At 42.2% G+C, this 23,064-nt stretch overlaps 1 protein-coding gene across 1 annotated transcript in view; it reads right to left on the bottom strand.

Moving 5' to 3' along the window:
• The window catches only part of LOC146833170 (uridylate-specific endoribonuclease C-like), a 139,415-nt gene that overhangs the window by 16,760 nt on the left and 99,591 nt on the right, over nt 1–23,064 (bottom strand). The window contains exons 3-5 of the mRNA XM_085600811.1: nt 22,586–22,788; nt 20,198–20,311; nt 7,955–8,061 (exon numbers count right to left, since the gene is read on the bottom strand). Of these exons, the coding sequence (XP_085456937.1) occupies nt 7,955–8,061; nt 20,198–20,311; nt 22,586–22,788 (424 nt within the window). The remainder of the gene's footprint in view (nt 1–7,954; nt 8,062–20,197; nt 20,312–22,585; nt 22,789–23,064) is intronic.

The raw sequence follows: 23,064 nt of genomic DNA, 5'->3' as shown, positions 1-23,064 counted from the left end.
CTTGTGTTCATTATAAGCTATGTTTATTGCAATTTTCCTACAGATAGCAAACTGCAACCAGTCATAGATACAAATATTATGAGTAGGACGATCAGTTTTATGGAATTTATTTTTTTGACATTTCCATCTGTATTTACCCATATTTATCTTTCACTGCTTTTTTCTGTACTTATTCAAATTTATTTTGGGGGTTGTGAAAACTGAAGTTGAAACTGGTATAGTTCCACATTTACTTACCATATAAATGCATATTCTTACTTGAATGCCCATCAGGTTCCAGGTGTTTGAAACACCCACAGAGGACAAATCAATATGCTTGTATGAAAACATGCATATTTTAGTATAAAACTTCTGCATATCTACTGCTGTTTAAGCCTCATTGCTAAAATGTATTTCTATTTTTACACCCCTTACCTGTCAATCCACACTACTATTGTCCTCGCAGTCATAACTGAGAGCATTTAGAATTACTCAGAAACAAACTAATTTCTGTTTTCATCCACATTTAAAAGTAAAGGTCAGGAAAGTAAATGTTTTTCTCACTGTTTTTATCTGTAAAATTCTGTAAAAACGGGAAACAGGAAGTCTTAATTATGAGCTACTATTTTGGGGGGAGGGTCAATATCCTTATTGTACTTTATTATGATTTTGAACAGAACAGTGTTTGCGATCAAGTTGTGAAGGCAAACAATACATATATTGAGTATAACATGGGTGTCTAGTGTTGCCACTGGTTTCTTTTCTCATATTTCATTGTGTTACTGAGTTATGTGGTTTCTGTTGTTTAGGTCTAAGTGTTTACTGTGCATTTACATGTTTGTATCTTTTCAAAGGCATTAGTAAAATACCACCACTGGCTCAAGTGACTGTGCTACACAACATCTAGTCTCAGCCTTTACCCACCTTGAGCTAGGACTTGGCCGCTAAAGAGGCTTGAGAGACAAACTTTTCAGCCCATAACATCTAGTTTCCTGGTTTGTGAGAAAACGTGCAATGTCAGCTTTCATATTGCAGCATGGTCCCCACATCAAAATAAGCCTGACCACTTCAGGGATATTTCTCCTCATCTCTCCTCTTCTTCTCTCCAATATGGGTGGAAGAACTTCTGGGACTGGTTAGTCATGGAAGTCCAGAACATTGGTCAAATTGATTTTTTTCTTTAATGGAACTACTGGTCTCCTTTCAAAAACATGGACAGTCAGCTACAAAAGGAACACTCAGTCAAAAGACTAAAACAGGAATTACTGCCCATGCTGCTGGATTATGCTATAGAGAAGACCCCAGAGCTGAAGGCACACCTCTTCAAGAAGCACTACCCCTGAACTGACAGTCCACCCTGATCTTCCCCCAGTGATTGGGTCTTTCCATGGGCCATGCCCCCTGTTCAGTTCTCGATTGCTCTCGAGTTAGGTGTGCGCTCTACAAATACACGCAAATGCACCCAAATACACATACACGCAACAACATACAGACAAGGAAGTAGAGGAGTATTCTCTAGGCACTTATTAGTGAAAAAGATAACCAGGCAATGGAGTTCCATTGTGGTCATGGAGCTCCTAAAAAGCATCTTAGAAAGCAATCCTTCTGAAAAATATTACTTCAAAACATCACTTCGCTGATATTTGGCGGGGATTTCTTGGTGGGTAAAGATTTGGAAGATGCATACTTTCACATTCCTATCCACCTGAACCATTTAATCCAACGTTGGTTCATCGTACGATTAACTAATACAGCTACCACCAGGTCATTCCATTCGGCATCAAGTCGACCTTCAAATATTCACGAAATGCTTGCCATGTGAAAGCTCACCTTATCGTGAGTACTTGTTAATAAAGGCGCCACATCAGAGGTAAGAGGCGCGCCATCCTGCATTTTGCATAATCTCTTATCCAGATTGTGAACAGCAAAAAGTTGTCCCCAATTCCTTGATAACAAAACAACATCATTGGCTCCAGGGGTCAAATTTTGAAATAAAACTGGCAAATGTTGCACTTTCGGAAGACAGGAATCGATTTCTAAGAAAATCGACCAGAACACTTTGGTATCAGTAAAAGTGCGAAAAAAATACAATAAAACAAATCACTTCTTGGGAGCAATTTCCCCATATATTCCCTTAATGGTACACTCAGCCACGGCGCGTACAGTGGGGGATTTCAACAGAAGACGACGAGGGAAAATGAATTATTTATTTAATTTTTCCTCTTGGTCGTCTGTCGAATAACCCCAACCCCAACCCGGCCCACCGCTCTTACTTGCATGGGCCGCGGCTAGGTACACTATAGGCTTTACAGTTTACACAAGGACAATTCAAGACCAACTCAAGGGCAAACAGTGACAAATAACTCAACATTAAGAGGATGATGTCGAGTTGACACCAGCATTCAAGTTAGCTCCAGTGGACAAAAACAATCTAAAATCAGGACTGCATTTTCTGATTACAAATCTGAAAGCTATTGAGACCAGGGACATATCGCTTACAGAAAAGGGCGCACACTTAGATGGTGTGGCCATATATTTTTGATGGACAAGACAAAACTCATTAGCTCCCCCTGGGTCTCCCAAGGATGCCTTTACCTCTGCAAGATTTCCTATCGAGGATCCAAGGGAAATCCATCAAGGCTAGAGCGACATCATGACCACTGTGCATTATATTCATCAACTACAGCACTAGGCTTAATCATCCTCTTAATAGAAGTGCAAGCTATGTGGAAATGGGCCTGTCGGCCAATATTTATGTTAGGATTCATTTTCTTTGCGACTGCAGGACGGATGCCTGCTTTCCCCACACTAACTAATCCGGGACGAATCACGCGACTCCAGCCATTTTTAGCCAAGAATCCTGCAGACCCACTTACCGGGATTACACAGCCAGAATCAGACTCTGGCTCAGACTAGGCTGTTACTGATCAATCAATCCCCCCCCTCCCCGCACCATGTCCTGATGAAGACCCGTAGTGACTACCGAAGGGAGCACACAGTGGGTTGAAACGTCGACGATACTACAAGGCACAGATTTACCAGACCATACATACTAAAAGAAGAATTTACAGCCAGAAGGGCGCTTGGTTATTTGTCTGGCCTCAAAACAACTTTGTCTTTTCCCTTGTATATAAATCTTGTAACAACCTTGTACATATTGCACCAAGTTGATCACTAAGCACCTTTGTCACATGAGCACTATATGTATATATTTGACCTATTTCTGAACAGCCTCTTTGTACTTTTGAAAAATGAATATATCTGAATGAAGTAATTCTGATAAAATGGAAAGTGGATATGCATAAACATTGTTATTCTGATTATTCCAGATAACGCTTCCTATCTGGTTAGGCGTGGGTTTCATTCATGTTCCATTGATATTTGGTTGATGCGACTCTTTATGCGCAAAGATAATTAAACCCGAACCATTTTTCTTTATAAATATTAACATCACAGCAGAACACATCGGAAGTGCATAGAGAACAAGTTGATGCCTCAGTCAGTGAGGGGCAGTGCTTAATTTGAGCCTGCGGTTTTGGTGCTTGGCACCGAAACGTAATTGTCAGCGCCGGTACCTATTACAGTCTGTCACATGGTGGCGCTGTTTTTTTAATTCTGAGATGAGCACAACAACTGTGGTTTATCAATTCAATATATATTAAGAATGACTAATACCTGCTGCGTAATCCATTCTTTCAACTTTGGGGTCCTGAAACTGTCAGAATTGTCACACTTGAAGGAGTGTTACGTATTAGCTACACTGTTACTGTAATTGACAGCGGCAATGGGCAGTGCCAGCGGAAGTGGCCTACTGACTGGAGGTTTCTGGGGCAGGTCAAACGTCCTTGTTCTCCTTAGGAAAAAGCAACGGTTGTTAAACCTGTCACATAAAACAGATTAGGGCTTGCTATCCTCAGAGTAGGTTCATCAAGCATTTTCCAACAAATAGCAGCTCACATTCACCAATAGACAAACCCCTTCCTTCCAAACCCAACCACTTCACTCCCCGCCTCTCACTAATCCTGAGGATCCAACCCATTCTCTTCTTTGTTAATGCACAGTATCCACCTCATAATGTCTTACCTACCAAAACCCTAAGGTCCATATGATCACAGCATGTGAACCTGCTCTGTAGGTATATTGCTGAATCCAGGATGCCCAATACTCTCAACTTCGAAGGGCTGGCAGGACCTCTGTAGTCATGGTTTAAGTAGTGAAGCACCGGGTTCCGCAACGTATGCAATACTCGCTCAGGCCTATGGTGCCATATGTCAGTTTCTCACAACCCAGTAATGCCCAAAGTCTGTGCAGACACATTTCATTTGTGGGTGACTGGTTCTTACCCCAAAGCGCCAAGATTACTTGTTTAGTTGCCATCAGTAGTTGGGCAATATTGTTCCCCTGAACTAGTGTAGGGTTACAACTGTGGAGCTGGGTGGACCAGTATTATATTTGTGTGAATTTTCCATCTCACTTCCTCTAACATTTTTAACTGCCTCTAGAATACCTGACCATAATTTCTCCAGTTTCGGGCATTTTTCATGTGATGTATAAGAGTGTACCTGGACCCAGTCAACCCTTTTTGCAATTCCCAGGTTTCCTATTGTCTGTTGAGTGTAGGCATTCCAGCATGCAATGCCATCTGTACAGACATTTGTAGATTGACTTCACGTGGGCATGTCTAGTGAAATTATTTACACTGAGTACATTTTCCCCCATTCTTTATGATCCCTAGATCTCTTTCCCAATGCTTCTGGTCAAATGTTTTTGTAACATGACGAATGTTCAAGGTACCATATATCTTAGACACTAGGTGCTGAGTGGGTGTCAGCTTATAGGGAACCCCTCAAAATACACAAGATCACTCGTTATGCCATCTTTCTCTCTGATGGTTGTTGTGTTCAACGCCTGAGGCTTGGGTAACAGAAGGTTTTTATCTCAGAACCTCCGTATGCCCCTCTGAGATCTTCAAAGGTCCTAATGATGCCCCAGTAGAAGAGGTCTCTCAGTTTAATAAGTCCCCTTTGCTCCAGCGTTTGAAGGGGGAGTGCCCATTTTCAGTTGATGATTGTCATTGGATGCAGCTCATCCATGATTGGTTTAAATGTCCTACACTTTGCCAGGGTCACCAGAAGAATTCTTGGAAAAGCTGGATCTGTTCTCCGTGTTATGAAATTGGGCCTACTTCTCGTGTTTTAGACATGATCAGTTTTTTACCAGAGGAAAAGTGTTGCCTGACTAAAACATCTGCTAAGAGGTTTCTTTTTGACAATATTTTGGCCATCCTGTGAGCCTTATCTATATGTGTCTGTTTTTTCATGCGTTCTCCAGTAGGGAGTCCAAAAGAAGCAAGACATGCTGGTGGATGTCCTCTCCTTCCACTCCCTGTGTTATGCTCTGGATACATGGGTTATTATTACACATAGGCTGATTCTCTATGCCCTTGCTAGTAGGAGAATGTGCTGCTCTGCAAGAAGGATCAAGCATTCTTTGAAGGCTCTCACAGTCCTCAACTTGCTTGTCCGTGTTTTCTTCAAGGGAGTGCACCCAGACTCCGAGAACTGAATCTTCTTTCCGAATTTCCTTTAGGTTTCTAAGAAACTTATTCTTGACTGCTATAATTGAGTTCTTCATTTCCTTGAAGGATTTTATTAGGAAAGATCTGGTGACTGAATGCCTCGCTCCCAGGTTTGCAGGCACCGCAAGTCACCATGCTGAAGTCCCAGATGTTCGAGTCTATCTGATTTGCACACCAGGCATGTCTGTTGGTCCGATGTCCCAACCGATTTTCAGTGGGTCTCGAAAGTCCACACAATAAATATACCTTTAAATTTAGTTTTCATTGTGGCACATTTGCTGTGCTTCGAGGACAGAGGACAAATGTCAGGCTATGTCTTCTGATAAATTGCTGCTTATTTTCTTAACATGGGGATTGTTGTTTACAAACCCTTCTCACTTTGTAATCAAAGAAAGAAAAGTGAAGGGAATTATATGACAATCTTGCGGGGGTTCAGGGAGTGTGAAAATTGAGAGTGCTCTAGAGATCAGCGGACAACAAGGAAGGGACAGCTGAGCCTTGCTCACAAACCAGGTAACGGTCATCTTCACATGCTTGACCATGCCTACTACAATACTGTTTTATTGGGAAATTTTAACATGTAGGTAATGATTGCACTCCCACAGGAGGTAAATACACGGGGTATGCCTTTTGGGAGATGTAAACCGACCAGCCTTTCAAGATTCAGTTTGTGAACACTCCATATACACCCTCATACAGGAATCCCCAAACTGAGAACATAATAGTAAGATCAGTACCAGGGCAACATATGTCATTGCTCACATATGTCATTTCTCACATCAGGCTCCCCAGGTCTCTACAACTTCACTGTACTTGAGCACATTGCTCTGGTCCAAGGAAGCGACTCTAGGGTAGTGTAAAGCTGCAAAACCTGTAAACTTGAAACTTTGGGATTTTTTAAGTTGGCAGAATATAAAGTAAAATGTAACAAAAAAAGCAACTTCAGCTGCCCACTGACAGTTTGAGGCAAGTGGCCATGCAGTAATTTGTGAACGAAAGAGTGCTGGTGCCCGAAGCTCTGCTCCGAAGCCGGCTGCTGGGGCAATTAAATGTTGGTGTTATTTTATGTAATGCTATGTTATGTTATCAGTATTTGCAAAGAACGACGTATCACCTGGGGGTATTCCGGCGCTGGAGCAGGTGTGAAGGTTGTCTGCTGGGTGTTAGTTGAAGAACCAGGTCTTCAGCTTCTTGAGGAATTCCAGTGCGCCGAATACCACAGCTGTGTAGTCTCAAATCCACTTTCACGCTGTTTTGTAATACACTACCTGACACTCATTGCCCCTTTATCTAACTCTTGTTCCTACTTTATACCTTTGTGATGGTTTTGCTGTCTTTCTCTTACTCCTTCTTTCAGATCTGTGTGTTTTCCATCTCTTGAGTTTGGTAAATATCTATCTGATGAGGAAATAAATAGGTGCAGGGCCCCAAAAATAAGTACTGGCAACCACCGGTTCAAATTAAGCACTACAGCCATGCATGAGAAAGTGTTGCTGCTGGTGGTTGTCCTCACCCCACCCCAAGACATATACAAGGTTCTGGCCCACACACCAGCCCCCATCCACCCTTCCAGGTGCAGGACCTGCTACGAAGTTACATCTCCACAGCTCACCAACCACTCCGTGGGCCTCCGCCAGGTATCCAAGGGTACACACCACCAACGAGTCTACCTGCCCTTCACAGCAAACTAACCACTTTCAAAAACATTCAGATGCAGACAGACTTCCGGCACACCCATCCAACCACCTGACCAATCACAGACATACTCTGTGCACATTGGCTCAGCCCCACCCTCCCAACTTAGTGCACTCATTTTCCCTCATGTTGCTAGAGGAAACCAGTAATTATCTCTCGAGGCAGGTATGTCAGTACTGCCACCTTAGGGGACCAACAGGGACGTGTATGCGCGAGACATTCCACTCTGTGACCTAGTCACCGCACACATCTATATACTCACTAAAGGAGGGGTTTCAGCATCTGTATTGACAGGCACAAAAGAATTTGTTACACAATTTACAAGTACAAAAAGTGTGGATGGAGCAAAAGATAGGTCTACTCTTGTCAATATCTGGGTTTACCGTGGTGCGAGTAATGCTGCTCCATTTACCTTCACAAGGGCATTTATTGCTATAGGCACCCAGGAACAGACAAGGCCTGTCTGACACCAGCAAACCCCGCTTACCCGGAGTAGGCGTCTGTTGTTATTGCGTTCTTAACCAGGGACGTAACGCAGGGCCCTGCGGCAAAGGGCGAGCCCCAATCCTCCTGGGGCCCCAGTCCTTCAGGGGCCAGCCATTCAGCCCAAGGCCAATGAATATCTGTGAGATACAGAAGACTCAGGGCCCCTACTCACATTTTGCACTGGAGCATCATTTTGCGTTACGCCTCTGTACTCACCGGCCCGTCATAGCTGTAGCTCAGGTAGTTGGCTTGCCCGGATTTTTCCAGCAGATACAGTTGGACCCAGTTGTGCAGGCCGGATATTTTACCACTCTTTATTTCACCTGCAGCATGGATGGAAAAAGGAAGATTGGTATCTGCTCACCAGCTGCCATGGTGCCATCGGTAAAGTACACTATATGAGAAGTGTAGACACAGCACCAAATCCCAGGGTTATGCAATCCGTTGTAAGGCACAGTCAGGGGTATTTGTCGAAAACTGGAAAGTTGAGGTAGTAGGCGATGCATTCTTTACTTTCTTTATTCTTAATCTCAGTTTACAATAAATGCTGGCTTAAGAGCTTTCCCACAGCTCAACTGGAGGCGGCCTGTATCATCACACGACCCTCGTCAACATCACCCTCTTCAGCTACTTAATGGGAAGTACTGCAGGGATGGACTATCTTTCCACTTCTAATCCACGTCCACCGCACAGTTCTAACAGACATGAAGAATTCCTTCAACCTAGCCTGCTACAATCTTGTGATAAATACTCCGAGAATCGTTGTAGGTCAAGATATTTATTTTGCTCAGAATAACGAAGCCAGCACAGCAACGCAGCTCCGCACAGCTGCACTCCACCGGTGAAATCTCCAACTGATCACCGATGACACTCGGGGATTCCGAGCGTCATCAGTGATGCCACAAAGTGCACGCTACTATACGTAAATTAATTCTAACTTAAACACAACACATCTTCCCCCTTAAACATTAATAAAATTAAATAATAGACGTAACACATCCTAACTTAAACATAACACAGCATCTTCCCCCATTAAAGATTAAAGAAGTAAATTAATAATAACAATGTGACAACGGTCGACTTAAATGGTACACACTACAATTGACATTGCACCAATAAAAATGACAACAACAAAAAAAAACTAATCTATAACAAAATCTTTTAGATAATCAGGTGGTTTTACAATCCTTCCAAATTTGTTGATGACAAGGCTATTTCCTATTGATGAAGAATTAATACCACATTCATCTGCTTCCTCCAATTCTGAGTGCTTATTGTCTAAGGGGGCAGAATCATCATTAGTATCATAATTGTTTATACCTTCCATAGGTACAGAAGCAAGAGAAGTAGAAACTTCCTCTTCAACCTGTACTGAATTAAGAGGACACTCCATCTGAGTAGAAACTGAAGGAACTTTATTTTGTACTAAAGTTTCTTCTTGCAGTGAATTGGACAATGTGTCAGATTCCACACTGCCATAATCAAGCCAATGAAAACGTCTTGACCCTTGTCTGACTTCTTGGATATCTATGCACTTGTCAGACTTTTCATTAATTTCACAATTCTGCTCATGTGCCAAACTTTTCCATCAGACAATTTAACTGAATTTTTGAATATTTCAATTACACTAAAAGGTTTTGAAAATTTACTTTGCCCCTTCCTTACTCTGAAAGGTAACTTAACTCGTACCAAATCCCCAGATGATAGGTTAACTTCTTTGGTGTTATGCTTGGAGTCATGGTACAATTTATATTTCCTTTGGTGAGATTTAATGTTGTACTTGACATGTTCTGGAGACCACTCAAGTGCCCTAGAGTGTTTCAACCAACATTGGTTGTCTTTAGTAAATGGAACACGTCCCTTCATGATAATAAATGGACTATACCCAGTAACAGTAGGCGTAATCCTATACATCCAAACCATTTTCTTAATTCCAACTACCCAATCTTGATTTCTGAGATTGGCTAGTTGGATAGAGTCTTTGATAACCCTATTAAACCTTTCTACTTCGCCATTTCCGCTGGGATGATAAATTGAGGTAACTTTATGTTGTATACCATTTCGTACAAGGAAGTCTTCAATAAGTCGACACTTGAATTGTACACCATTATCTGTTATGATTACTTTTGGAAACCCCTCTCAGGCCATTTCGAAAAATAGTCTACTGCAATTAAAATGTACAGATTACCATCATCTTTTATAATTGGCCCAGTAATATCTAACCCAAGGATTTCCCAAGGCATCTCAGGACATGCTATTGGACACAAAGGAGGAATGGTAATTCTCTGAGATTTATCTGAGTTCATACAAGATGGACAATTTCTTACCACTCTCTCCACTTCAGTGTCTACTCCTGGCCACCAGTATAGTTCCCAATACATTTTTTTGTTTTAACAATACCAAGATGGCCTTCATGACACAACTTGATGACCTTCATCCTTAATACTTTAGGTGGAATTATCTTTTCACTACGCAGTATGTTGCAATCCTTAATTGATAGCTCATCACAAACCTCCCAGTATTGTTTTAACTCTTCGCACAGCAATCTTTTAATAGGCCAACCATTAACTATGTATTCCCTTACTTTAGAAAGCGTTTCATCCTTCACCATAGATTCTTCCCATTCTTTGGGACTTAATGTTACATTGTCCTTAACCACACTTATTCCAGCAACTTTGAAATCATCCATATTCTCTGTTGAAGACTCTAAGGGTAATGGTAATCTACTCAAACAATCAGCAACTTGGTTCTTGATACGTTAATTGATTCTAACTTAAACACAACATACAATCATGTGGATGACGCACTGATCATCCCAGAACTGGAAAACCGTGAGAAGCTAGAAGCATAAAGACCTGACCACTGCGCGGTGCTATGAATGAAGAGATGCACATTAAGAAACTTTAAACTCAACTGTTAGTAAGCTCTGGCCTGTGGAGAAAACCCACCCTACAGCAACCTGACCCAAGAAACTGGAGACCCTGCTCACGACATCAAACAAGATGTTAAGCTTACCTTTCTTTATCCCTTCATTGGATCAAATCGCAAACACATGCACCTTCTACACAGCGTGTAACCTCAGACCCATCTTTCCACACCTGGGTTGTCTGCAGATATGACAGGCCAGCAGCACCCCCACCAGACCGTGCATCATTCTGTATTTCAGAGCACTGCTGTCCTTGCTTCTTACATTTCTAAGGATCCAAAATGCTGCAGCAAGACAGCTACAGCACCGGTGACTACAAAAATGTCAAACCAGGGCTCAAGCACTACACTTGCTCCTTCTAACCAGGCATTGTGCTTCCAAGCCACCCACATCCTTTGAAGAGCTATCCAAGGCCCACTCTTTACCCCAGCTGAATTCCTAAGATGCTCAAGGAACAGAGCCCTCGATTCTACATCCTTGCCTCAGCGGCCACCCCTCCCTACAAGCACAGCATTGCTGGAACCTCGTTCTCGCAAGTGGCAAAACCATACAACTCTCTCCGAGCAAAGGTAAGAGACATACAAGACCAGCTGAAGTTCAGAAAGGAAGTGATGCAGGGGCCTGCAGGCCACTGTGCTTCGTAATAGTAAACAGTTATGGAGCTGGATCATAGCAAAGCCAAGAAACATACAAAGTACAAGCCAAATAGGACATGTTCAATGGATGACTGTATCCAGTGCATGCAATGAACTCTTTCCCTTTCATTCCAATTGTCCTGGAGGTCTCTAGTTTTATTTACAGGGCTGGGTCAACGGAATGATGCTATGCCTTATGCTTCTCTGTTGTGTCATGCACAATGGCTGCATGGGTTTTGTGTGCTCTGTAACAATGAAAAATAAAGAAATACATAGAACCTGTCACTCCTAGAATGACCCAATAGAAAATGCATCCCAGCCTCCTGTTACCAGTGCATGCTGTCACTTCAGGATATCCCTAAAGAGAACTCATCTTGGCCACCTCTAACCGATGAATGCCTTGGGCTCCCACTTGGTTGCAGTCAACGGCTAAAAGTATGTCTGGTACTACTATTTTATTGATGATAAAGCGGTGAGAGTTATTCGCACAAGATGGGCTTTGGCCATATCGCTCTTTATGACTGGCTCGCCACATTTGTCTCATCTTGTGTACTCTCTCTGGTTTGAGGGCCAGCACGCCTGATTGTGGCCTTGGAGCCTTGACTATCTGTGACAACCTGTGCATGCCTGCAGATCGACTATGAGTAAGCTCCGAAGGTATTTCCACTGTCGCTGCATTCCCACTGTGCATGCCTGTGCGTTACTCTTTGCCAACCCTAACAGACTACATCATTTTATAGTGTAGGCCTGTATCACGTGCACGGCCTCAGCTGCCCCTCTGCCGCCTCTAGGTGGACCATCTATGGCATTTATGAAGGGATTCTTTAGTTTATTTGCCATGTCTGCCTATATTCAGTGCATGTGTTAGCTGTCACTGTCCTAGTGGGTGGATGCTACAGGCATTTTATACAGGCTGCCCGTACCCAGTCCTGTTCTATTTGCTCCTGAATGGACCCTACAAGGTACTTTCATGCCGTTCTGTTTCCATGAACGCATGTGATCACTGTGCTCTTGCTTGCTCCTCCTGGACCCAAAGAGCTGCTTTGGCACATTAGCCCAGGCATACAGTGCTATATTAATGAGATTACATTAGAATACAATAATATTTCAGATGCTTCTGGAAACTCAAAACGTTGCGAAGATTTCTTCATCTGTTGCCGATGGACTGTCGGGCCACTATAGTCTATGCCCTTATTACATCTCAGCTGGGCTATGCTAACAGCTTATACTTGGGTTTGCCAGTTTATATTATCCATAGACTGCAGACAGTCCAGAACGCCACAGCAAGGTTCATCAGAAATGTGTCCCCCTTCGACACCACATCGCCCCTCATCTGCGGAGCCTCCACTGGCTCCCAGTGAAAAGGAGAATTGAATTTAAGGCACTGTCTCTTGCTTTTAGAGCCACAAGAGATAGAGGTCCAGGATACCTGAAATAGCGACTTCAGAAATACCATCAGTCCCGGACCTTGCATTCCAACTCTCAGATGCTTCTCCATATCCCTCGCTTCTCTAGAGGCAGGATGGGCAGGCGAGCCTTTGCAATGAGAACAGCCTTTCTCTGGAATGCTATGCCTTACTGTTGTATATGTATTGCGTTGTTTCCGCGAGCGGTTTTCTTTACACGCTCGTGGAGATCACGCAGTGTTGTATTCACCCATGTTAGCATGGTTTCCGCGAGCGCTTGTTTTACCTTGCTCGTGGAGATCACGCAGGGTGTTGGCTTTTGAATGGTGGGCTCGGGGCGGAGAGCGGTTGGGGAACGTTTGATGTTTATGCTATGACCAACCCTGACCTGTGAAGACGGATTAAACGCCTCTCCCAACAATCTTCTTTTACTCGTTGTTTTTTCCACTTGATGGGATTAATATAACTTTTTTCCACATTGGCGACGATCGGGCACGGAACCGCCCATGCGTATTTTAAAGATAAAGTAAAAGGAAGGATATATTGTTTAAAGAAGGACGGAATTTGGCATCGATTTTTATTTGCTACTGTTGAGGATTTTGTGGAATGTGATTCGTGCACCAATGAGTTTGCGGGACATTTCAGCATTGATTTCTGTACCATTTCGGGGGAAAGGAGAGAAAAGGAAGAATTAAACTCTGAAATGCCAAGTCGATGGACCGGGAGCGCAACGTTGCATCGTCATTGAGAGAGAGAGAATAGGAAGCAGCAGAGGATTTAACTACTGTGTGTTTTGATATTGGGAATTGAATTGTTTTCACTCACCATTTTCAGTAGAATCCTCGGACCTGTTCATTCCTCAATCCCGTCTCTCTTTGCGCTGTTAACGTGCACGTACGCATCACGTCATTTTGTTTCCTCCGGTTTGATTTGGTTACCTCCCCACAGAGATCACGCGTCTCCATGTTTTAGGTATTATTTAATTACAGAAGTTGGACACAGGGCAGCACCTAAGGTGGATGTATGACGTTACAACGCATGCTGTTACAACGCATGCTGTCACAACGAAAGTTTTACAACGCGAGTGCATTGACAACGCAGGACATTACAACGCAAGTCTTTACATCGACTTGCACTAGATGGCGTGCTAACATTAAAAAAGTGTAATTTACTATTCCAACTCCAGTCCACGTAACAGTAGGGAAGGTGTTGGGGGTAGTAAACTACACTATTTTTAATGTTAGCACGCCATCTAGTGCAAGTCGATGTAAAGACTTGCGTTGTAATGTCCTGCGTTGTCAATGCACTCGCGTTGTAACAGTTTCGTTGTAATGGTAGTGCGTTGTAAAAGTTGCGTTGTAAAGGTTGTTCCCCCCTAAGGTTCATCGTGGATGCCTGTATTTTCTGTTATACGACCACCGCTTGCCGTGAAGGATTAATTGCATTACAAAGGGAAGAAAGAACTTGCAACATGCACACTGTGTTTTGTGAGGTATACTATTGATGACAATTATTAGTACAATTTCGCCTCTATCTAATTCTTAATATATATATATATATATATATATATATATAATATATATTTTTTTATGGTTTTCTATGGTAAAATTATTATTTTTTGCTCGTTCATGCACATATAGAATACAAAATTTTGGATTTTTTATTCTTGTGTTGTATGAATTTTATAATTAATCCCCCTATAGTGTGACATGTCAGGTATTGTACCACCCCCTTCTTTCCTCTCGTCATCAGGTGACCCTCCTATGCCATGGGAAGTATGGGAACCTGTATTTTTGGCATCTGTGGAGGTCCTGGAAGGTGATGACTGCGAGCCTGAAAGAAAACTATCATTACTAAAACATTGTTTAGGTGGTGTTGGATTAAAAGAATTTAAAATTTTACCTGCTCTAATCAGTCCTGGGAGAATGAATGTATACCAGTATGCCTCATCACAACTCAATATACGTTTTGGAAAAAAGAAAAATGTGGTTATGGAAAGATTCATCTTCTATTCTCATAAACAACGTACTGATGAATCAATTGAAGACTATGTTTCAGCACTCAGGTCTTTGGCAGCATCTTGTGATTTTGAACATATATCATATGAACAAGTACTAAGGGATCAAATCTTAATGCGTACTAATAGCAAGAAAGTTCAGGAAAGATTGTGGTCCACTCCTGACCTATCATTAAATGCAGCCGTTGACATCGCTAAATCCATTGAACATTCTGAAGAATTTGTGAAAGAAATTAGAGGGAATGAAAAAGCAGATGTATTTAGTGTCAACAAAGAGCCCAAAGATTGTGACAAGCAAAAAAAAAACTTTAATCAAAGGACTGACAATTCCGCCAAAAATGTGAGCAAATACAAGAACTCAAACACTAGAGTTGAAAGACACAACCCATCTTTAATTTGTTTTAGGTGTGGAAGCAACAGTCATTTGGCAAACTTTAAGGGTTGTCCCGCTATTGATAAAGTTTGCTCTAAATGTAATAAGAAGGGCCATTTTAGTAAGTTTTGCAAAACAGTTCCTAAGAAGGTAAATTACATACAGTTCTCAGATGACTCTGACATTCCCTATGACAACGATGAAAATGATATCAATACTGTAATTAATGTATGTAGTGATGACAGAGTCTCAAAATTTCCTTCTTGTTTCATCAATGTTGATGGTATTTCTTTGAGATTTTTGGTAGACTCTTGTGCTTGGTATTCCATCATTTCATTGAATGTTTTCTATGAAAATTGGCCGAATAGGAAACTAATTGATCCTGATGTATCTCCAGGAGGTTATACTGGACACAAGATTGATCTAATAGGTTATTTTTACGCAGATATAAAGTTTTCTGGACGCCATTCTTTTAGTAAGATTTATGTGGCAAAATCAGGGAAATCACTCTTAGGGTGGCCACACCAACATGAATTAGGCATCAAACTTGATCCCAGACACAATCCCCCTGTTTTTGTTGTTGAATCTGAAGCTCACTATGGGGCCATTACAGTGGATATGTTAATCAGAGAATTTCCTAGTGTTTTCAGTGGGAAGCTAGGGAAATATGAAGGGTTTGAGCATGTAATTAAACTCCATGATAACTCCATTCCTATTCGTCACAAAGTAAGAAATGTACCACTGTCATATAGAGATAAATTGAAAGATTTGCTAAAGAATCTTTGCAATGATGGCATTATAGAACCCATAGAGTCTTCCCCGTGGGTTTCTCCCATTGTTATTTCGGTAAAATCTTCAGGGGAACTTAGGTTGTGTGTGGACTTACGCAGTTTAAACCGTGTCATTTGGGTAGATGCACATCCTCTCCCCAACCTGCATGAGATGGTTTCCACTTTAGCTGATGCGCAAGTATTTTCTTGTATTGATTTGGCAAGTGCATACCACCAAGTAGTCCTTTCTGACAACTCCAAAAATTTCACAGCATTCATTACACCAGAAGGCCTTTTCAGATATTGCCGTATGCCATTTGGTTTGGCCAGTGCTGCCTCTGTTTTCCAGAGATTGATGAAAGAAACTCTGGAAGGGTTGTCTGGTGCCATCGCATTCCAGGATGACATTCTGGTTTACGGGAAGAATGATGAGGAGCACGATAAAAATGTATATAATGTCATTGTGGCCCTAGCGGAGAAGGGTCTCACCCTTCGGTTGGATAAATGCAAAATAAAAGCAAAGGAAGTAGAATACTTAGGACACACAATCAGTGGGAAGGGAAATAAACCAAAACAAAAACACATTGAGAGTATCATCAATGTTCCTTTACCTACCTCGAAAGAACAGTTAGTTGCATTTCTTGGGTTAATTGAATTTTATGCTAAGTTTATTCCTAATTATTCTGCGAAAATTGAACCTTTCAGGTGTTTGCTCAAGAAAAATGCAAAGTTCTTGTTGTCGAGTGACATGACTGAAGCTTTTGGGAAATTGAAGACATTCATAGTTAATGCACCTTGTTTAAAACCTTTTGTTCCTGGAAAAAAATGTATAGTCATGGTAGACGCAAGCAATCTAGGTCTTGGAGGTGTGTTACTACAAAAAGATAATTGCAATGAATGGATTGTAGCTTATGCGTCTAGAGTTTTAAGAGATGCAGAGAAAAATTACTCGGTTATTGAAAGAGAGTTACTTGCTTGTGTATGGGGAGCAGAACACTTTAGAAGTTTTTTGTGGGGGATTGATTTCATAATCAAAACTGACCATAAACCATTGGTATTTTTAATGTCTCCTGGCGGAGGTAGGTCCATGTCTGCACGATTAGCTAGATTGTCATCAAGACTACAATATTTTTGCTTTCATATTGAGTATGTTCAAGGGAAGGCGAATATGCACGCCGACTGTATGTCCAGGTTACCTCTGACTAGCGACAAGGATTATCAAGAAGATGATTGTGAGGTTGCTTTCACCACACATGATATTAACTTGATACATGGTGAAAAAGCAAGTCTGGATGAGAATATTTGGATAGATGCAATGAGAAAGGACAACAAACTCAATACTGTCAAGAAATATATTGTGCAAGGTTGGCCAGTATCAAGGAGGTTATCTGGTGACATGATGAGTTTCTCAAAGATTCATGATGAATTAGCTATTGAAAATGGATTAGTTATGAGAATGGACAAAATAATTCCGCCTTTTGCCCTTGGAAACACCATCATGGAGATTGGTCATGAGGGACACTTGGGAGTTTCATTTACTAGAAGGCGAATAAGGGAGGTATTTTGGTGGCCTGGGATTGATTCTTCTGTTGAACATTTTGTACGCAAATGTAGTAAATGCTCGAATAGCTGTTCCCTTGCGTGTTGAATCCCACCCTGTTGATTACCCTGTTGGTCCATGGAGGAAACTAGGACTTGATATCATTGGTCAATTTCATGTTCTACCCAAAGATAAATGTTTTGGTATTGTTTTGATTGACTATTTTTCAAAGTGGCCTGAGGTCAAGATGGTCAAAGAAGTCACTTCGCAAAGTGTAATTGAATTTTTAGATGGTATATTTTGTAGAGAAGGAATTCCACAAGAAATTGTTACGGCCAATGGTCCTCAATTCATTAGTAAGGAGATGGAGTCATTCTTTGGAAAATGTGGCATAACTCATAGGAGAATATCGGTATTCCACCCAGAGTCGAATGGTCAAGTAGAACGCTTTAATCGGGTGGTGAAGGAAGCGATCCAATTTGCTACTAAGGGTGGGCTTAATTGGGGTAATGCCTTACAATCCATGCTACTAGCATACAGGACATCTCCTAATTCAGTGACTTTAGTTAGTCCATTTGAACTTTTGAGAGGACGAAAACCTAATACTAGTTTAGTTCCGTGGTGGTTAAAGAAAGGTCTGGATGACAAAAAGTTGATTGCTGTTGATTATGATGTTGTTAGACAAAGGGTCAATGAGTAAAAAAAAAAATGAAAGAAGTTATGGATAACCAGAGAGGTTCGGTAAGCAGACAAAAAATTGTTGTTGGTGATTTTGTTCGCATAAAAAGGAAAGAGAATGGTCTTGAAGGATCTCAATGTTGGTCAGATCCAAAAAGAGTTGTAGAAGTTTTCAACAATGCGGTGAGAATAGAGGGTGGAGGTGTTTGGAATTTAACAGGATTTCTGTGTTCAAGGGGATGGTCCAGTCACCTAGGAATTTTTGCAAAGACACATGTTTGGATAATGTGCACAATGATATATCTTCTGCTCATCATCCTGGTTGCTCTTATTGGAAGAGTGATTCTCCCAGAAAGAAACGTGAACATCATTGTCCTGAAAGGTTTAAGGATTATATTATGGATTAGTACACTGTTAAAAGGGGAGAGTATTAATCATAAATAAATAAACAAACAAAAGGGGGAAGATGTGTTGTATATGTATTGCGTGGTTTCCGCGAGCGGTTTTCTTTACACGCTCGTCGAGATCACGCAGTGTTGTATTCACCCATGTTAGCGTGGTTTCCGCGAGCGCTTGTTTTACCTTGCTCGTGGAGATCACGCAGGGTGTTGGCTTTTGAATGGTGGGCTCGGGGCGGAGAGCGGTTGGGGAACGTTTGATGTTTATGCTATGACCAACCCTGACCTGTGAAGACGGATTAAACGCCTCTCCCAACAATCTTCTTTTACTCGTTGTTTTTTCCACTTGATGGGATTAATATAACTTTTTTCCACACTTACCATCTGCGTAAAGCAGATTCATAACCTACTGTTAGGAAAGCGAGGAAAACATGGCTGTTTGAATTGCCCTAGCGTGTCCCTTCCCTCCCTTTCTGACCACTCAGTGCCGGGACACTGCCGTTGGTGGTAGCCGAGCGCTTTATAAATTGCATGGTATTGTATGGTATGGTATGTTTGAAGCACGATCGTTTCACTTGAAAAGTCCCAGTAGAGGATGCGCTTGTCACAGTTAATATAGCAAGGCAGGTTTGTCTCCTGCTCTGACCAGACGTAAATTGTAATTGCATTTATATAGCACTTACTACCCCTGATGAGGCGTCAAAGTACTTTTTCGGTGAGTAGCCCTCTATTCTGTAACCCAAAAAGGATCAGTGGTGAATCAGTATAGGAAGATATGAAATTAATTTGAGCAGTGGACATGTTAGTCTATTAGTTGGATTGAAAAGGATAGTGGAGGGATAGAAGAGGGAAGGGTATAGAAAGTGCTTTTTTTTTTTTTTGGAACTCATAGCAGTAGGAGGAGGTTTGGGATGAATAAAAGGGGAGGTGGAGGGGGGATGGTAGGCCCGCTTCCAGGGCTGTGTTTGGAAAATGTCTCAGAAGCATTAGCGTATTGAAGGTTCTCTATAGGATACTGTTCCATTGCACTGCTGGATCCAGGCACCATAGTACAGTGCAGCAGCCAAATATCTTTCTTATTTGGCTAGTTTCAGTGTCTTCTGGTGATGTGCATGCTTGTCATTGCTGCTGATTGGTCTTTGTCAATTGCAAAGAGAATATGAGGTGTCCATTTTAAATGTCTATATCTTGACTCCCAGATATGAGAAGACTTTTACCGCTTCTTGTCCTTGATTGTCCACCCTTACGGTGTTCCTAGCCTTGAGTTTTGGGTTGCCAGAAAAGTCGATAATATTGGTTTTCTTTTTGTTGATCTACAGGTCATTGCTTCTGTGGTATGATTCGCTCGTATCTAACTGGACCTGCGACGGTGCAGGAGCGTGAGCAAGGAGAAAGGGTGATCCACATAAGGAGTAGGGTTATGGGAAAGCTGTCAAGGGAGGAGGCACTCCTGAGGGGCAGTGACATCAGTTCCTGGGGTGCAGGCACTGACCCCAACGGTTGAGAGATCTCAGTACATGGAGGAGATCCTCCCTCTGTGTGGTAGCAGAGAGGATGGTAGAAGCAGGACTGGTCCATGAAAAACTGAGGCACAGCCCAGAGATATCATTAGCACGTGGGCACAGAACAGCAGCCAGAACATGGACAAACAACATGCACCAGTTTCTGCTGCTACCTCTAAATTATATATTTCGGGCTCACATGAATTAGTCTTACCGTGGAAAACATGTTCGAATCCTGATGAGTCGAGAGGTCCTTTTGAGCGCGTGTACAAACCGAACCACATTTCTTTCAGGTCATGCTTGAATTCTTGCTGCGATGTGTAGAAACCTATAGGAGGGAGGACCAGTGTGTGTTAATAGTAACTAGAGCCTGTAGGGTTTTGTCTCATAGACTTGTGGTAGCCGTCCGCCTGATAACTGACTAACTCTTCCCTTCAGGGCTATAGCTATCTTTACCTACTCAAAACATTCCCTTTTCTTACTCTATGAGCAGGTCCTGTCTCTTACACCCACACCTAATTCTTTTCCTTTCTTCCAGAATGAGAGGGAGAAGGAGGAGTCGTTATAAGGAAGATTACTGGTAAGTAATCCAGCTGGCAATGCAGCAGGTAAAGTGGAACCAAAACCCAGGAGCTGAGATGTCCACTGCAACCCAATCATGGCTGTTTCTTACTACCCAATCCCAGTGCTCTCTTTTACTACCATGTAGAAAGCCGATTTCCCTTCCTTGCATTAGGGTCAAGGCACCTTTCGTAGATCCCTACTTACATTTGTGTGTCTCGGTCACATCTGCCTATCAGGGAAATTACACCCACCCTGCAGGCAAGTCTGCTTCTGTGATGAATCTTTTTTAAGTTTAGTCTTGGACAGCTTTACCTATCTTGGCAGCCTCATGTAATAAAAATCATAAATTAAAAAAATACATGCATATTCAGAGGGGCCTTGGTTCTGCCCTTTTCGTCCACTGGTCTGTTCAAATGTAATCCACATTGGCTTCTGCCCACAGAAGCATACAACATGGGTATTGGGTGAGCACACTTCAAGCATTAGATCACTTCACTTAGATAGACAGTATTTTGATTGTGCACATGTGCCTAAAAAGAAGTCCACTAACATGTCACAGCTGGTGAGCCAATCTTTGCTTTTATCTCTGCTTTTATTTCAAGTTTTTAAAATGTATTTTGTGGTATTTTTGTTTACTTAATTTTGTTTCTAACAAACATAAGAATGCCACTTTAAATGGTGGCACTTTTAATTTGTATTACTTTTAAAATTGTGATGCTTATTGCATACGTTTGCAAAATAAATAAAACCATGCCTGTCTGTAAAGGACAAACATTTGTATTTTCTAATCCAATGCTTGTTTAAATAGTGGAAGTGCTTGTCTGTGTTACTCTTTTGGTCACCCTCCTCCTTCTCCTCTTCTGTGAGGTAGTCCCAGTAAAAGGTGCTTGTGTATGGTAGATGGTGACCAGGTAGGGTGGACAATACACTCCAAGTCATCACAACCACTGTTTCATTCCTGGGCTTTTAAACTAAAAAACACTGATCTCAGATGTGTTAGTCCAATCATTTCAATAGAAGCAAAGCAAAACGACAGCACCCAAAATGAATTTGGCTGTCAATGGAAATCTCAGGACTGGAGTCAGAGTCTGTAATGATATGGAGTGAGGTAGCCACCCTATCGAGGAGCTTGTTATGGAAATGACAGTACCTTATGGACAGGAAAGCTATACTACTTCTGCACAGTGGCGTACCAGTGGTTCCAAAGACCTTACAGCAACAAGGAAAATGGGTCTTCCACCTAAAGTGCAAAGGACCCGCCAGGATCCGGTGCCACTGCACCTTCTGCACTATTGACAGTAACCACCACTTTTCTGCACCACTTAATGACCAGATCATGCCTATCTTTGAAGCTACCTCGCACTTTTCATGATTTATTTTGCTGTGATTTGCTTCTTCACCATAGGAGAAGGCAAGACGGGTCTTGGTTGACACATGCGCCCGGTGGCTTATATTGAGAAGCCCTTGGAGAAGCGATACTGTAGAAGAGACTGGGCCTTTTGCTTCCCCTTCCAACTGCCTTAGCAGGACGAGCATCATATTCACGTTCTCCTTGTAGTTTGTATTATGAGAGACAACATCCGGCATCCCTTCCTAAATAAATCCTCCTTTGACCCCCATCACTTGAGGGGAGAAGGGATAGAAATAATTGGAAAGGAATCTTATATGAATGGCAGGTGTGAACTGCTGACCATTGCCACCGATCCCTCATTTTAACAGCACGGTATAGAACTGTCAGTGGATCTTCACCAGTCTGTGGCTTAGAAGGGCTCCCCCAGTCATATATTACTAATTACCCAGAAAACAGATTCCATTCCTTCCCCAACCGCATTCATCAGGCCCCAAGGTCTGACAAGTTCATGGTGCTGTGGCAGAGCCAGGCACATGTCAGGCTCAACTGAAATGTGATTGGAACTGCCCAAACCCTTTTGCCTATTAGAGGCAATGGCTTGTCAGACAATCTACCAACACTTTTGTAGGCTGTCTACTCCTGATAACTGGATTACCCATAACCGATCCCCCAAGCCTACGGGTTTACCTTTGGAGGATAAGAAACTGTAGAGCTTGCTCATGACTTGAGTCTTGAATATCTCCTCCAGGAAGGCGTCCTGTTCTTGGACCTCTGAGCCTGGAACTGTCTCGGCAGTGCCGGTCATGCGATCATAGTTGTCGAGCAGGGTCTTCAGTCGTGCAAAAGTAGGTCTGGTGAACAACTTGTTTTCATTGACATATTCGAAAAGCCTGCAGGGGAGAGACGGGTTGTTAGGACTTCACTCAAGAGAGTTCACACTTCCCTGTACGGTGGTAACCCAAGCACATCTGGCAGTATATGCAGTCTATGGACTGGCAGCATATATCTCCAACAGGTGCCCCCATTTCTCCACTTACCTGGTTCTTCACACATGATGGTTCTCCTGGCGATGTGACTCCCAAACCATAGGTCCCATGATTCAGACATCTGGATGGAGTTGAAAGTCTAGGAGACAGACAGCTATGGTTCTATCTTTGCATGGGCAG

This window comes from Triturus cristatus, chromosome 4_2, assembly GCF_964204655.1.
Source record: "Triturus cristatus chromosome 4_2, aTriCri1.1, whole genome shotgun sequence".
Classification (NCBI taxonomy): domain Eukaryota; kingdom Metazoa; phylum Chordata; class Amphibia; order Caudata; family Salamandridae; genus Triturus; species Triturus cristatus.
Note: the sequence above shows the minus strand (reverse complement) of the source record. Positions and strands in the feature narration are given on the sequence as shown.